General features: G+C 37.0%; 1 protein-coding gene across 2 annotated transcripts in view; it reads left to right on the top strand.

The window, feature by feature from the left end:
- The window catches only part of DPP4 (dipeptidyl peptidase 4), an 89,823-nt gene that overhangs the window by 13,332 nt on the left and 59,373 nt on the right, over window positions 1-17,118 (top strand). For both annotated transcript variants that reach the window (XM_081314536.1, XM_081314537.1), the window contains exons 3-9: window positions 3,789-3,875; window positions 5,086-5,177; window positions 5,292-5,366; window positions 8,838-8,890; window positions 8,970-9,042; window positions 10,032-10,152; window positions 16,937-17,097. In XM_081314536.1, coding sequence (XP_081170662.1) covers window positions 3,789-3,875; window positions 5,086-5,177; window positions 5,292-5,366; window positions 8,838-8,890; window positions 8,970-9,042; window positions 10,032-10,152; window positions 16,937-17,097 — 662 coding nt within the window. The remainder of the gene's footprint in view (window positions 1-3,788; window positions 3,876-5,085; window positions 5,178-5,291; window positions 5,367-8,837; window positions 8,891-8,969; window positions 9,043-10,031; window positions 10,153-16,936; window positions 17,098-17,118) is intronic.

Genomic DNA, 17,118 nt, shown 5'->3' with positions numbered 1-17,118 from the left:
GTACTGACAGTTCAGTCCCATTCATCTTCTCCTTCCTTCCACCTTTCCCAAAATTACAGATAGTCCTTGACCTACGACTATTTGTTTAATGACAGATCACAGTTATAGTGGCCTCAAAAATAATGACTTGAAGTTATAAAACATATTGTATCACTTCTGAAGTCATGTGATTGCAATTTGGGTATTTCCATTTATAATGGTTGCAGCGTCTTGCAGTCATGTGATCATGATTTGTGACCTTCCAGCTGGCTTCTGACAAGCAAAGTCAATTGGAGAAGCCAGATTTGCTTAATGATCATGGTTAATCACTTAATGACCATGGTAAAATGGTCATAAAATCAGATCCTGTCACATGGTGACTTGCTTAATAACTGCATCACTTAGTGACTGGAATTATAGCCCCAATTGTGGTCATAAGCTGGACACTACCTTTAGACCCTTCTTCGGAGGAAAATATAGAGTTACAATTAATTATGCCAATAAGCCATGGACTTGGTTGTCTATATAGTACATTAGAGGTCCCCAACCTTTTGGGCACCAGGGACCGGTTACATGGAGATAGGTTTTTCCACGGACCGGAGGGGGTGTGGTTTTGTGTGCTGCCTGCATCCCTCAGATGGGGGCTTTGCTTGTTTGTATGGTCTGGTTGCTGGCATGCCGCAGCCCGGTACAGTCCGTGGGGTTGGGGACCCCTGCAGTACATGATGCTTTGAATTTATAGGCAACCTTGTTTCCCAAAGCTCATGTCTACAGCTGGCTTCCTCAATTTTTTTTCTGCAGTGCTTGTTTATTTTGTTGTATTCTTTCTTGTCCATTTAATAGAATTGGATTTTATGTTGTTTTAAAAAAATTACTGAAGCTGAGAGATAAAAATATAGAAGAAAGGCAGAATATAATTTTTTATTTTATGCATGCATAAATAACATGTTACAATAAAAGCAGTCATTAGATAGTTTTGGTTTTACATGAATCTGCTATTACCTAGCGCTTGGTCGCTAAACTGTAAGACAGGCCAAAGCTGTTACAATAGTTTGCTTAAATGTTAAGTGTGAAATGTGCTTTCTTGTTTGGAGAAGGTGCCATATATTTTTTAGTACAAATAACAGGAAAAGTGCACAATTTGAGCAAGACATGTGGCCACATAGCAAGGATCAAGTTTGAAAATTACACCTTCATATCATTTTGCTACATTCAGCTAACATAAGGGATGTAACATGGATAAGTATAGCCCACAGAAGTCTGACAATAAGACCTGAAATCTTGTCTCTAGTTATCAGAATTTTAGCCCTATTAATATCAATTAGACTTACTTTTGAATGGTCTAGTAATGAAGCCATGATGCAAAGACTTAAATCCGTTTTAATGTTTTGTGTCTGTATGGAGAAATTGGAAGTTGGTGATTTCACAAAGTGGAAGAAATACATGCCTAGATATTTAAAGACATTTAAACATGATCTAAGGGACGCGGTGGCTCAGTGGGTTAGGACGCTGAGCTTGTCGATCAGAAGGTCGGCAGTCTGGCGGGTCGAATCCCAAGTGCCGTGTAGCAGAGTGCCTGTTACTCGTCCCAGCTGCTGCCAACCTAGCAGTTCGAAAGCACGTAAAAATGCAAGTAGAAAATTAGGGACCACTACGGTAGGAAGGTGACAGCGTTCCGTGCGCCTTTGGCGTCTAATCATTTTTTAATTTTTTTTATTTTAATTCCATTTATATCCCGCCCTTCTCCGAAGACTCAGGGCAGCTTACAAGCTTAGCAGTAGCCTTCATTCTATGTATATGCCTGCTTATTAGGGCTTTCACACACACTCCAAGCGGCATTATAGTCATGCCGGCCACATGACCACGGAGACGTCCTCAGACAAGCGCTAGCTCTTTGGCTTTGAAACGGAGATGAGCACTGGCCCCTAGAGTTGGAAACAACTAGCACGCATGTGCGGAGGAACTTTTACCTTTACAAACATGACCTATTCAATTTGGTTTCTGTTAATTTTTCTGTTATCTAAACTGGTGATGCAGCACTTGAAGAAAATAGTTCCCTCTGTTTTGGAATGATCTCTGACTTTTTCCTCAAGACATTATAATATAGTGCATACAGGTAGTCCTTGACTTGTGACCATACTTTCTGTTGCTAAGTGAGACATTTGTTAAGTGAGTTTTGGCCATTTTACAACCTTTCATAAGTGAATCATTGCAGTTGTTAAGTTAGAAAGACAGTTGTTAAGTGAATCTGGCCTGTCAGAACGTCACAAAAGGTGATCACATGAACCCAGGACACTTCAATAGTCATAAATATGAGTGTTGCCAAGCATCTGAATTTTTTTCAATGCTGTTGAAAAATGGTCATTAAATGATCTGTTGTAAGTTGAAGACTACCTGTATAGGCATAGCCATAAATGAATGTGGAAGAAGGCGAAAGTTGTACAGTGTTATTAATGTAAAATAATAAATGGGGCCAGAATACATCCATGCCTGATTCCCTTAAAAGTGAGAAACAGAACAATCATATTACCATTTGGCATGTATTTAACATATAGAAAGAAATCAGGGCATTGATCTATCATGGTGGGCATATTTACAAATGCAAGTTAGATATGATAAAGATGTTAAACTGTACGGATTTCATAAGGAGCAAACCTTGTTTGATAAGACAGTATTAACTTCTAATGAGAAATTAATTAAGAAAATTTATAATTTTCTATTGAATTTGAAAATGGAAAATGAACAAGTTAAACGATAACATGGGCAAATTTTTTTGGATATACTATAGAATTAGAAAAATGGCAAACTTGTGGGAAAGAAATTATAAATTGACAATGTCAACTTCTTATAAAGAAAACCTATGTAAAATGTTTTATAGATGGCACTTACCACTAGCAAGATAAGCAAAAATGTTTAAAAACATGTCAGGTAGATTTTGGAAATGTAAACACAAGTCAGGTACTTATTACCATGTTTGGTGGACATGTGCCAAAGCAAAGAGGTATTGAATAAAAATACATACTTGGTTAGAAAAGATATTGGGGGAAAATGTAGATTTTATACCTGAACTTTTTTATATATTCCCAGAAAAGAGTGATAAACAAAGCATATATTTGATTTTATATGTAATAACAGTGGCAAGAATTATATTCGCACAATACTGGTAAAATGAAGAAATACCATCAGATGAAGAAATAATTAAAAAAAATACTAGAATGTGCAGAGATAGACAGTCTGAGGTTGAAAGAAAAAGAAGAAACAATATTATCAAACATGGGACTTATTTTGTCAATGGCTAGAGAAAAAAATAAAGGATTAGGAATTAAATTTGTATTAGTGAATGTAAAACTCAGACAACATGTTTGTTGAACAAGTACTACTGGATGTATGAAAAAATCAATAAAAATTCTATATAAAAAATAACATAGAACGACACTTTCATAAAGTAACAGTCATCTGGAAGAGGTGACAATCCATATAATTGATGAAGCTGCTAATTTCTAACAAAGCTCTCAGGAAATTGAGTGAAAAGCCACTTTCAGATTGATAAAGCAGCATCAAGAGATTGCTTTATTATTTCAGAAACATCAAATGGAAGAAAGATAATTCAGTATTACTGTGGAACATGAGTTACACTGATATCAAAGAAATTGTGGAATAGAATCATTAAAGAAAGGATGCAATTAATTATTTTAAATAATTAAATTGAATTGTTAAATTGTCCCATGGCGAGTTGTCCCATTCCACTAGAATAGGGTGATAATATCCTTCACGGTGAACCTTATTTTTTTTTCTTCTTTTGTTAACAGATACCGATATCCGTAGAAAATTTTCTTTAGAGGATTATCTGAGTGATGAATTTCAGTACAAATCGTATAATCTGCGGTGGATGTCAGGTAATGATTGTAATGTTTTGGAATGCCTCAGAGTTGTTTCATTTTTTACAAATGAATGTTGGACAAAGCATGAGAGTTGTGTCCAACCACACAATCTTTGGGAGCATTATTCATCACAGTTTCACAAGATTTGTTTACACATTCAAAAGCGTACATTCTTTGTTAAAGCTTTATGTCGTTGATCAGCTAACCAATCGCTAACATGGCTAAATTCATCTAAGAAATATTTGAGAAAATTGAACACTGTTTTGCCTCTCGGCCTGACAGCCTTGTGATGAGTTTTTATCCAATTTTTATTGTGTCCCTTTTTTCAGTGAGAACCCCTAGCAACAGTGATATATACTCTTATTATATACTGGACTGCATTTGAAGATTATCCAGAAATTGTAGTAGTTTCTGGCATTTGTTGTTTTCAACAATGGAATCCCTATACTGCAATCAGTATATTACTTACCAATACGTTCGCAAGTAAATTCAGAGTACTGTATTGATCTCTGAAGCTTTGGATTGCTTTGGTCCAAGCTACCTAAATGATCGTCTCTTCCAAATAGAACTGTTTGATTAATTCTGGAAGGGGTGTTATGGGTCTTTGCCCTCTGAGTGATTGGGAAAGCAGGAAGAACCCAGAGACAGGTTTTCTCACGATTCTTTGGAGCATTCTTCCCTTGAGATCTGTGTAGCGTCCATCTGCTTAACCTTCTGGAAAGAAATGAAAACGTGGCTGTTCCACCAAGCTGTTGCCTGGGTGAAGGGCAGGGTGACTTTTAAAATTTTAATTTTGATTATTATAAGCTCGGTTCCTGGTGTTTAACTTATTGTTAGGATGTAAATGTTGTAAGTAAATCAGTATATGATGGTTATAGACTAAGCCGGCAACTCTAAATACTCCCTTTACTGTAGATGGGATGTGTTCTATCCAACTAATGAAATCATTGTTGCCCCACCATCCCCACTTCATTTTTCATAAGTTCTACTTCATAAGCACGGAGGGCCAGAACTCATTTGTGTAGATTATTCTCCAACCACATAATAGTCAATTTAAAAATAAAGTGTTCTCTAACTTGTTTGAATTCATACATGATAAATAGACTGTTATGACAATGAACTTAATAAATAATTCAGGATTTCATTGAGTTTGGGTGGGGGAGTGTTGTTTGGAGAGAAGGTTTTGTTTATTGGCACTAAATGTTTTCCTCTCTTCTTTTTTTAGGTCATGAGTATGTCTACACAAATCAGAACAATGTTTTTCTGTACGACATCGACGATGGAAGAGAGTCTATAATCTTATCAAATGACACATTAGTATGTGTTTTTTTAAAAAAATACCTGCTTCATCAGTTCAAAAGAGATCTGTATTGAATATTTCCTTCCTTACACAGAGTGTTTTATCACTAATTTGTTTTCTTTTATCTACAGGACAGTTTCAATAGTTCTGTGGCAATATTGTCACCTGACAAAAAATTTGCTCTTCTGCGATACAATTATGAGAAGGTATCAATGATTTTATAATTTTTATACTCCACTTAGTATATTTGTATTGATAAAAATGGTTTTAATGCTTTACAACAGGGGTCTCCAAACTTGGCAACTTTAAGACTTGTGGACTTCAACTCCCAGAATTTCTCAGTCAGTATGGATTCACTTTGGCATTTAGATAGTGAAGATTTGAAAGGCCCTTTGTGGTTATTAAAATCTAGCCAGTTCTTCACACTGCACCAATTTCTTTTCAATGCTTTTATTTTAGTCGTTATCTTGTATTCAATTTCTCATTGATTCCTAACTTCTTGACCACTAACACAGTGGTTTTTCTTAACAATAACAAATTACCTATCCTGCACAGGTAGTCCTCAACTTACAGCCATTTGTTTAGTGACCATTCAAAGTTACAGTGGCACTGAAAAAGGTGAGTTATGACTGTTTTACCACACTTGCGATCCTCTGCAGCATGTTCGTGGTCACTTAATCAAAATTTGGCCTCTTGGCAACTGGCCTGTATTTATGACAGTTGCAGTGTCCTTGGCGCATGTCATCATCTTTTCTGATTTTCTGACAAGCAAAATCAATGAGGAAGCACACTTAACAACTGTGTTACTAACTTAACACAGTGATTAACAACTGCAGTGATTCCCTCAACAACTGTGATAAAAAAGGTCATAAAATGGGCAAAATTCACCTTACAATGGTTGTGCTTAGCAGTGGAAATGTTGGGCTCAATTTTGGTCCTGTGTTGAGGACTGCCTGTACCTTGTTGTTTTACAAGACTTTAGGACTTTAGGGCATGAGAGTGAGAATAGTAAAAAGTACTGGAGAAATATTAAAGATATAAGTACAAAGAACACTGACATTATAAGTATAAATGAAGGATTGTCACATCTGCTGCCCCTATAGAATGATAGAAGTTATGTAAAGTCTTGTGTGAAGGCACCTTGTTTGTAAAAGATACCCCACACAGTGCTTTCCTCTGAGGAATATTTTTTAGAAATAATTAGAGGTTTATGTTCACAACTGTATAAACTGTATTTAGGCTTGTCTATAGATCAGGCAAACAAGCCAATTGTGAATTGTGATTTTCATAATTTTGCATTAAAACGAGTGAGATTTTAAGGGCTCCAAAGGCTGACTTGTTGATTGGACATGAAGCAAATAACGAAGACACTCTGAACTTGACCCATATATTGCTTTATTTGAAAAGGTAGCAGGGCTGGGTTTCCCTTTTTGGATGACTGCAGTGCTGAGGAATGTATTTCCTCTTTGGTTCAAATTTTTGGTTTGCTGATTTCTGAACTTAAGTCAACCATAATTCCCACTTTTGACCCAGTATTTCAATACCCTGTGCCTATGAGCAGGACCTGAGAATATATTTCCCTTAATCCAGCCACTTTGACTCCATGAAGCCATGGTTATTGAGGTTGTGTTGTGATCTGGTTTCAAAAGGAAACAGATGGATTGGAATATGTGTAGTTACATACATCGTGTCAAGCCCCAGGCTCGACATTCCACTGGGGGGGGGGAAGCCGTCTGTCTTGCCTCCGCTCATCTTGCCGGCCGTGTTCAGCCCCGCCGCTCAGCTGAGAGCTGCAGCCGATGCCGCCTGCCGCCTAAGAGCTCCGCCGAACAGCTGGGACAGCGGGAAGCCCCGCCGCTCAGCTGGGAGCTCCACCGGACAACTGGGACTCTAAAGGACAGCTAGGCAGCTGGCAGGCTGCGAGAGGTCCCAGTAGCCACTGGAGCTGCAGAGACACCGTAGAAGCAGAGGTGATAGGCTGGAGCTGTGTTACCTGGGGGAGACTGGAACTGGATTATCCTTCCTCCTAAAAGGGACAATAAAGGACACTAAAAGAACTCACCGGGTGGTGAAATTGTTGGCAGGCTGGGATGTTGCGTGGACAGCAGGGGACAGCCAAAAGGCTGTATCTAGGGAAGGGGGAGGGATTTATACCCACCCACCAGGATGCTGGCTTGTTGGGAAGGGAAGGGTGGGGCTGGGGGGAGCTGCAGGGGCAGGACATTTAGAGCACTGGGAGCAAAGCCACTCCCAGTGCTAACTTTGTTTGCTTCTTTAGCTTCTGTTTAAACTTAGTGTTCCTGTATCCTGGTCTCCTGGTATTTTTTCCCCTGTGATTGGTGGAGGGGTTAAACCTAGGGCCGTTACGGACCTAACACATCGCTTCTTAAATCATATGTGCCTTTTCATTGCAGGAAAAGCTGCAGCTTTTTCTCACTAATAAATATAAGGTGTACATCATTCTTGCTCCAAATTTTCCTCTTTGAATCCAGAACATTACATAACTGCAGCAGTCGCATCTTTTGAAAAAAAATAATCAGATACAGTGGTACCTCGGTAGTCATTGTTAATTTGTTTGGTGCAATGAGTACCAAAAACTAGTTTCAAACATATTTTTCCCATAAGGAATAATATAGTGAGTCACAAGGTAGCCGACACCAACAGGTGTAGCTTGTGCATTCAGTACCAACCAAATGATGAGTACCAGGACAAAATCTTCACATCAAAATGCATTGAGTACCAAATTCGATGAGTTTCAAAGCCGTTGAGTACCAAAGTACCACTGGACCACCACTGAATTTGACTCAATTCTTGGCCTGCAAAAACAAATGTCTTCAATCTTAGCCTATGGCAGGTTGGAATCCACACCCCTCTCAAAGATATTCTGGTGAGGTACCTGATCCAATCCATTTACCATCATCATTGTCTGTTGGGAAGAATGTGGCGAAATGCTGACCACGCTATCATCTCACCTTCACCTAATATTTTCATTTATGTTTTAAATGCAATGAAGGAGCAGCACTTTGTAGCCAGCTTCTCGTCCCAGTAACTGTCCATAATATTCTTCAGATAGGGTTACAAACAGAGGTTGAAAAATAAGATTTTGTGTGTGTGTTTGCCTTTTATGTAAACTTGAAATAAGGAGATTTTTTCCCCTGTTCTGAGATGTGTGGTAATTTGGGAAAGAGTGCCACTCATTTCATATCACTGATCCTTTTGGTAGGTTAAAAATTAGCACCGACTGGCTGCTTGTTATCAGAATTCCAAAACTGACAAAAAATGTAGTTGTGATTTAGCTATACATTGCTTTGTGGAGAACTGGTAAAAGGGACCAGAGTAGTGTAGAAATGCTCTCAATGTGTTCGTGGTAATGGAAAAGACAATATTTAATATTGAGGATTTTTTTTATGTCATAAGAAATTATAGTTTACCAGTATAGCTGAATATTATATGCTATATTTTAGCCATACACAAGACTGGTATTATTTGGTCTTTATTTCTAGAAGGTATCAAGAGGTCTGATTAAAGTTGAATTTTGTTTATCACAATCTTATGATCATTAAATGTGATATGGATAAAATTCATGCAACAGGACTTTTTTTAAAAAAATGCTAACTTTGAACTATACTCTTGTTTTCTTAACTGTTTTTCTTTATATATAAATATTACTTTTGCAGGTGTGGAGGCACTCATACACTGCATCATACCATATCTATGATCTAACTAACAGGTCAGTAACTCTATTGTCTTTTCTTGATGTTTCAATAGCTTACATTATATTGATATTTTTCTTTATGTTTCCTTCATAGAATCAAAATAACTGAGAACCCACTTCCTACAACTATCCAGTATATATCATGGTCACCTGTTGGACACAAGCTGGTTAGTAAAATATATAGGGTTTTGTTTCCTTCCTTGTAATACAAATTCAGGTATTCCTGTGCACTATTTGTATAATCAAAACTGCACCATAAATTCAACAGAAATTTCTGGAAAACTTAAGGGGGAGGGGGAGAGAAGAAGATGGGAAAGTTCCAGAATGTTTACGTAAGGACTTTGATACATTCAGCCAGTTTAAACATTAAATATACAGATAACTGGTGCCATATATATTTATCTTTATAGTAAATGCATAAAGGCCCAGTTCAAATTGAGGCCATTTGGGGTGGGGAGCTTAATTTTCTTTTGGCTCCTTATTCTAAAAGTCATCACATACATATTTTTTAAAATCAGCAATTTGTGAAAACATAAACCTGATTTCCCAGCTTAGTCAGAGTGAACTTGATTTGAACTGGGCTTTAATTCATGAACTTTTTAGGTTTTAAAAAATGGTAAGGTAGTTGCATGCTAAGTATTTATCATGTGGTTTAGCTCTCAGTGGCATGAAATACTGACAGAAAAAAATCCACCAGCTGGTTGAATGGGTCATAGAAGGAGAGGAAAGAAGAGAGCTGATCTTGGAAATATGGAATCTTATATCTAAACATCATGCTGCAAAGTTATTTCATAATACTTAAAGAGGCAAATACAAGAAATTAATAGAAAGAAAACCAATATTTTAATATAGAGGAAATTGGACAAAACAATGTTAAGAGTTCTCAGGACTAATTAGACAAAATGCAACATTCTAGATCTTTCCTGTGAACCATTTTGATTTTTTCTTGATTCTTAAAATAACAAGGGTAAAAGAAATTCAATTTCCTGTATTTAGATGGGTGAGAAGAATCTTATAGCACAAAAAAGAATCTCCACTTTAGAGCCGATGTGTAGAAATACAGCAAATGAAAGTAAACGTAATTTGTTTGATATAAAGAAAAGGTTATAAAATCTTTTTTTGTGATGGTAAATACTGTAATGTTTGTTTGTGGCAGGCTTATGTTTACCGTAATAATGTTTATGTGAAAACAACACCAAACACCAGCCCTGTTGAAATCACTGAGAATGGAGCCGAAAACAAAATTTTAAATGGATTAGCAGACTGGGTGTACGAAGGTAACTGTTTTTGAAAGGAAAAAAAAACCCTTAAGAGCAACTTAACTGCCATATATACAGAAATAATATAGGTTTATGTAAAGTTTCTTCTGAATCCACTGCTTGGAAAGAAGCTGCGGAGAGGCAACTTCCGTCTCTGAATCGCATAACCCTTTTCAGCTTTCAACACCCCCTTTTAATCCTTCTGAGAAGACACTTTGCTTCAGAAACAATCCCAGTGAAAGCGTTATCTGGGCAGGGATGAAGTGGCCTCACAAGACCAATAAAGAGCCTTAAGAGTGTTGATACCTTTCAGAAATACGGCTGTTCGAAGCAGCAAATCCAGCACAGTTTGTTCCTTGTTTGAGGAAGTGCCCTTCCAAATAGCTTATAAAATATGTCTTGGCTTTATTTGGTAATAGCTGTATTTTGGTAGTAACTATGGATTGGCCTAGGACTAAGTGGATATATTAAACAAGGCTTAGTCTCATATTTTACCTCTTCCTCTTTTCTCTTTCATTCACCCACAGTTGATAGGTAGAGATTCAGAAATATATGCTTCCATGCAGTAGAAAATCACTCTCTTCATCTTGGTGGGTTTTTTTCTGGGATAATTGTTTTTATTTTTATTTTATTTTTAATTCCATTTATATCCCGCCCTTCTCCGAAGACTCAGGGCGGCTTACAAGCTTAGCAGTAGCCTTCATTCTATGTATATGCCTGCTTATTAGGGCTTTCGCCCCCCCCCCAGCGGCATTATTACAAAGTCAGCTTATTGCCCCCAACAATCTGGGTCCTCATTTTACCTACCTCGGAAGGATGGAAGGCTGAGTCAGCCTTGAGCCTGGTGGGATGCGAACCTGCACTAATTGCAGGCAGCTGGTGTTACTTAAGGAGGCATTAGCCCACTGCTCCACCAAGGCTAATAACAACACAATCCAGAATCAGACAGAAGTATTACAATTAAAATAGGTGACAAAGAGAAACGTATGTATGATAAACCACAGCTGAACTCTTAAAACCATTTTTATTAAAGAATTGTTTAACAGTGTAAAATCATAAAAAGAAAGATAATAATAAGAATAATAAATAGTGGAAAAAGAAAAGAAAGATGATTAAAGAAGCAGCTTCCAGTCTTATTGATACTGGTTATAGATACATTTTTACTTCGCCCTCTTTCTCTAAGGCTGCATTCTCACCACAGCTGAATACAGTGGAATACAGTGTTATTACTATTACAATATTATTCATAGTTTGTATTGCATAGAGTCAAGAGATAAAATTTAACGTTGCCAATTTTTTGAGTGAAATATGCTTCCTTCTAAATTTTCTGTGAAATAATGCCCATAAATTGGCCAAAACATTTCATAGAATGAGTATCATAATTTATGAGGATTGATTCTACTTCTAGCAATAGAAGAAGATATTTATAGTTCAGGGTTAAACTGTGGAGGTCCTTGGTACTCTCTGAGCTTGGTTATTTTCTTGCAGACATTTCATTACCAAACTAGATTACATCATCAGGACACAAATCCACTTCTAGCTTATGTGGCCAAGCATACTGATCAAATAGGGATGCTATCAAATATCCCCAACCACTAACACCAAGGATAAAACATTGAACACAGATGGAAACTTTGTGTATTAAATAAATAGCTAGCAGTAGACATTCTGCCATGTTGTTCCTAAAGAGAAGAGAGCTGCTTTTGCATTTCTGAAGATCAGAATCTGATATCCATTTTTAAGGATCCTCTGGCTCTGACCATCCCCCATGAAGTCAAGATCAGAGAAAAGCACATCCAGTTGTGCATATAGCCTCCTAGTTGAAGATTATATGAACAGTTGGGTGTAATATTTTTTTGTTATTAATTTCATGAGAAATGGACAGAGCAAGACGACTTTTAATAATGGATTAATGAATTGAAATAATCCTGAAAGACTAAAAATGCAAAAGATTTTTTTTTTGAAAATGTTAGTTTAAGCCACTATATTTAAACAAGCTGGTTCTGGTCTTGATGGATATCACTGCAGATTTAATAATTAAGAAAGCAAACAGCATGGCATCGTTAAGTTTCTTTTCTAAATTCAGACTGGAGAATTTGCAGGTGCCTAAAATTTAGAGAACTGCAAATTACTTTGGGTCTGAATACTTGGAGGGCATCTTTAATAGACAGGAAGTTCAGGATAGCACTAGTGCAATTGTGTGGCATATGAAACATGTCAAGACCAAGAATCAGAAAATGAAACATTCCTATTTAAAGGATTGAACTAAAATGTTACATTCCATTAATTACCCATTCCCGCTTATTCTTCAAGGTCTCTTGCAAAAAAATCCTCATCATTTTGTTTTATTTTTTTTCTGATGATTTCCTGTTAGGTGTTCTGCCTCACAGTAAGTGGCAGGAACACTTGAATCTGACTTTTTAGGCCTACTGTATTTGTTGAAAGAATTGGCACATCACCCACATACTAGAGGATGATTATTGCCTTACCCATTCTTTTTTATAATTAGCTAGCTTATTTTGATGTTTTTATAGAAGTTAAACAGAAGGAAAGGCAGTGCATAGCTTTGCTTCATCCCTACTGAATTAAGATGTCTAAGCTGCATTAAAGTATTTTCATGTTATATCTTAATAGCAACAGCTGTAAATTAATGAAAGGGTTTTCCAAACTCTTCCACCGTCTGTCTCTAGGGATAGAATCAAAAGCTGTTTTTTAAATCACAAAGATTACCCAAAGGATATTTGCAGAATAGTTGAATATTCCTTTGCTAAATGTTGACCTAAAGGGGTCAACAAATACAAAATGTATTTTTAATGTTCAAAAATTAATGGAGGAATTCTTAGTAGTTGTTTTACATTTCTTTTATGTTAGAACTGTGGTAGTATTCTAGGCAAGATGGCTAGAATACAAGTTTAACAAATAAATAAATATTCCAGTTCTGGAATATACTAGATCACACATTCTTTAATTATTTCAAAGGGTTTTTCAGCTGTCAATTTAGCATTTTCTCTGTAATGGAGTAACAGAATCAAATGATCCTGGCTTAATTGTACAATATAATTTAAGTTAGGATTCAACCACAAGCTAAGGCAAATCATAAGTAAAAGCCTCTTATTTATTCTTACCTTATTAACTCCCAAGAGATACATAAAGAGGAAGAAATGCAATATGTGAAATTAAAAAAAACAGAATGAACAATTATTTTGTCAAAAAAAGGGGAGTGCTATTTGGGTATCCTGGCAACCTTGTTTGTGGCTGTCAGTGTGAAAAACCTTGCCATCTACTGGTGGCCCCATCTTTTCCCAATAATACTGATAGCTTTTCATTGCATATACCAGCCAGTATATGGGAACACCATTTTGTTGTCCTTTATTACCCAGGCAGAGAATTCCTCATGAGACTTAGATTTAGATGTGACTTCTCTTCCCCATTGGCCTGTGGTCTCATGTTCAGTGATCAGAAATATAATTAAACAATTTAAACCAATCTCAGATTTTATTATGTATGAAGTAATAAAAATTATTTGGAATGGTGGGTCCTGGTGCTAGTTTCATTTTCACAGCAATACATCATTCGGCCATGATACCAAAGGATTGGAGCTTGACTGTTCTAATATCAATATAAAAGAAGGGCAAAAGAAATGATCCTATAAACTATTGCCAAATCAGTTTGTTAAGTCAGATCAGCAAAATATATGCCAAACTATGCTGTCCTGCTTACTCATACACATAATCATGGTTTGGTTGGTTTATTAATATTCCCTAGCAGTTCCCGTCATCAAAAACCCAGAACTGTCCCAATTAAATCCAGCCACAAACAGACCAATGCTAGTCCACAGAGCAATGGCCAATGAGTCCACAAGGCACTTGAAAGTTTCCCAATTAAAATAAACCCACCAGGCAAAATTAAATTCACAATACAAGAGGGTTCACAAGGCAAGAAAAGTCCAGAGTTCACAAGTTACAATCCAAGTCAAGGCACAGTATCAATCCAAAATGAGGCAGAAATCACAACGACCAGAAAACACACAGCTAGGAAACAAACACATTCCCAGCATCACCTCCATTTGTCTGCTGTGCTTAATAGCCAGCTTCCGGTGCAGCCCATCAAGAAGGGCAAGGCTTTCTCCTCATGAGTAATCTGGCTGACCTTCTCTGCTCCTGCCTTTTCTGTGTCCTACATGTTCTTGTATCAGGTGCAGAAGGCAGTTCCTCCTCTTCCTCACTGACCAGCTGCAGCTGCATGCTTTCTTGCCCTGAAGCCTCAGGGCTGTCCTGCTGCAGCTGTGCTTGAGCCAAATCCCTCTTGGAGCCATTAACCAATTCCCCTTCAGACATGTGTGAAACTGGTTCATCTTCCTCCGAGCAGACATCTGGGGATGCATCTGGGGGACTCATGACACCAACATCTACAGGATAAACTAATTGATTTGCTTGAATCTAAAGATATTTTGAGGGACAAGCAGGACGATCATCATTAGACCATACCTTGATGCCGCACCAACTAGTAGAAAAGTATACCCACAACTCTGAACAATATCTGTACACAACTTTTATTGATTTCAGGTCAGTTTTTGATACAGTATCTAAAACTAAATTTCAGCATAAATTAAAAAAATACCACAATTGATAAAAGTCTGCATGAAAATACACGATTAAAAGAGAATATTTGTAGCTCATGGCTGAACGGTGGAGTCCTTGGTGCTCTCTGAGCTTAGTTGTTTTCTTGCAGAAGTTTCATTGCTAAACTAGGTAATGAAACATAATGTTATTTAGTTTGATAATGAAACATCTGCAAGGAAGCAAGCAAGCTCAGAGAGCACCAAGGATCCCATAGAATACAAGATTGAAGGTCAAGTGCAATAATCAAGGACAGGTCACAAAGAAAACACCCATAAGGAAGGAGGTTAGACGGGAATGTGTATTGTTTTATTCAGCTACTTCATGGTTCCATACTACCTACGGAACCATCTTCATCCCATTACATCGGCCAGTTGTGCAGGGCAGATGTGCATCAGACCCCATCAATTAAAGAACTTTGACTGGTGGGCTTCAGGGAAAGAGCCTTCTCTGTCATTTCCCCTGCCCTGTAGAAAATTCTCTCCCCCAGAGCTGAGAACCTCTCTGAGGGAGGTGGACAGTTGAAAAATGTGAAAAATAAATATAAACGTATTAGTTATTTACTGAAGTAACTACTTTTCATCTCTCCCCATATTAATCCAAAGATACATCGATTTGTTATTGTACGCTGATGATGTGGTAATTCTGTCACTCACCTCCATTGGTTTCAAAAGAGCTTCGAGATCACGTATGCATTATTGTACCGAGGGAGAGCTAATAATAAATTATACCAAGAGTTGGATTCTTACTTTTTCTAAACACCCAATCAGAGAAACTGGAATTTAGATCAGCGTTCCATTGAGCAGGTCGTGATTTTTAGATATCTAGAAATAGTTTTTTCAACCTTCAGGAAACAGAAAAGCCTGCCTGGACTACAGTATGTATCCCACAGTGAGCAGAGATCTGCATTAGTTTACAAACTTATTATTTTTCCAGAGGAGCGAATTCCTCTGCTGCAATTAAGTTGTTTTTAGCTATAGTCCAAGTGCAGTTGCTAAACAGGGCTCAAATAGGACCAAATAGCATGATCACCACAGAAAGGATTCATACAGAATTTCCAAGTATCTTCCAGATTACCTACTGTATTCCAAATCAGTACTTCAGTGAAAATAGGAGTCAGTAAACTTGAATCTATTCTCTGATAAATATCTTGTATCTACTGCTTAAAACGACCCCGCAACCCTAGTGGATTGACCCATGCAATATCGGCAGACAACTACAAACCTTCCTGGGAAACAACAGTCCCAAAAGAAACTGAACCACTATGATTTCTGCAATGATGTCAACTGTTAAGAGTCAGATCAGGTTAGATCCATACTAAGGCAAAGGATCTTAGATATAGAAGGTCATGTAGAAAATGCTCCTTTCTCTCATAATATAATTGCATATAAACAAAGTTTAGTGCCTAAACTTATATCCCAGTTCCTAAATTCAGAAGAGCTTTATCTGGCTTGATTTAATGCTCTCCTCACAATTGTCCAGTAGGGGAAATATAAGAAAACCCCACATGAAACCCAATACTGCCCCTGTGATATAAGTACCATAGAAATCAGAGCTTGTGTTCTTTTGTATTGCCGCCAGATGATTACCCCTTTTTTATTTAAATTTCCAGGGCATGCTGTATAAACACACTTCTCTTCATAAAGAAAGTGGGAACTCTTCAACATTTATCTTTTTATTATCTCAAATGCACCTCAAATCGTCCATAGTAATTGCACTTATTAAAGTGCCTTTTTTTGGACACAAAATATTCAGTGAATGTTTAATTTGTACTTGTATATTGTCTTCCAGATGAATATTAAGTTTGGGTACATAATTGGAAAGTTATGTTTCTTTGCATTTAATTATTGTTCATTATAGACGATACACTTGAAAATGTTATAGTATAAGCAAGAAACAATTATCCATAATATTGAAATCTGAGCTAAATCAAAATACTAGAATTTGCATCATTATTAAAGCCAGATTTTTATAACAGAATATTTCTATAGCACCATATTTCTATAAAAATGGCATTTCTGAGAGTTGACTTACTGTTTTGGTTGCAAAACGTTGCAAGTTATCTGAATCTCAGTAACTTGAAGTTCCATCTGAAATTATACTTACAAGTTATTATGAACAATGTTTCAGAGGAAAAAGCCATCAACTATTGCTTCAAAAGAACACATTTGCATCTTTTTCAGAGGAAATGTTTGGCACTCATTCTGCTCTGTGGTGGTCTCCAAATGGCAGATTTTTGGCGTTTGCAGAGATTAATGACACGGAGGTTCCTGTGATTGAGTATTCATTTTATTCAGAAGATACGCTGCAATATCCAAAGACCATTAAAATCCCATATCCTAAGGTCTGTGTTATTTATTAAACA

This window comes from Vipera berus, assembly GCF_964194415.1.
Source record: "Vipera berus genome assembly, chromosome: 1".
Lineage (NCBI taxonomy): Eukaryota > Metazoa > Chordata > Lepidosauria > Squamata > Viperidae > Vipera > Vipera berus.
Note: the sequence above shows the minus strand (reverse complement) of the source record. Positions and strands in the feature narration are given on the sequence as shown.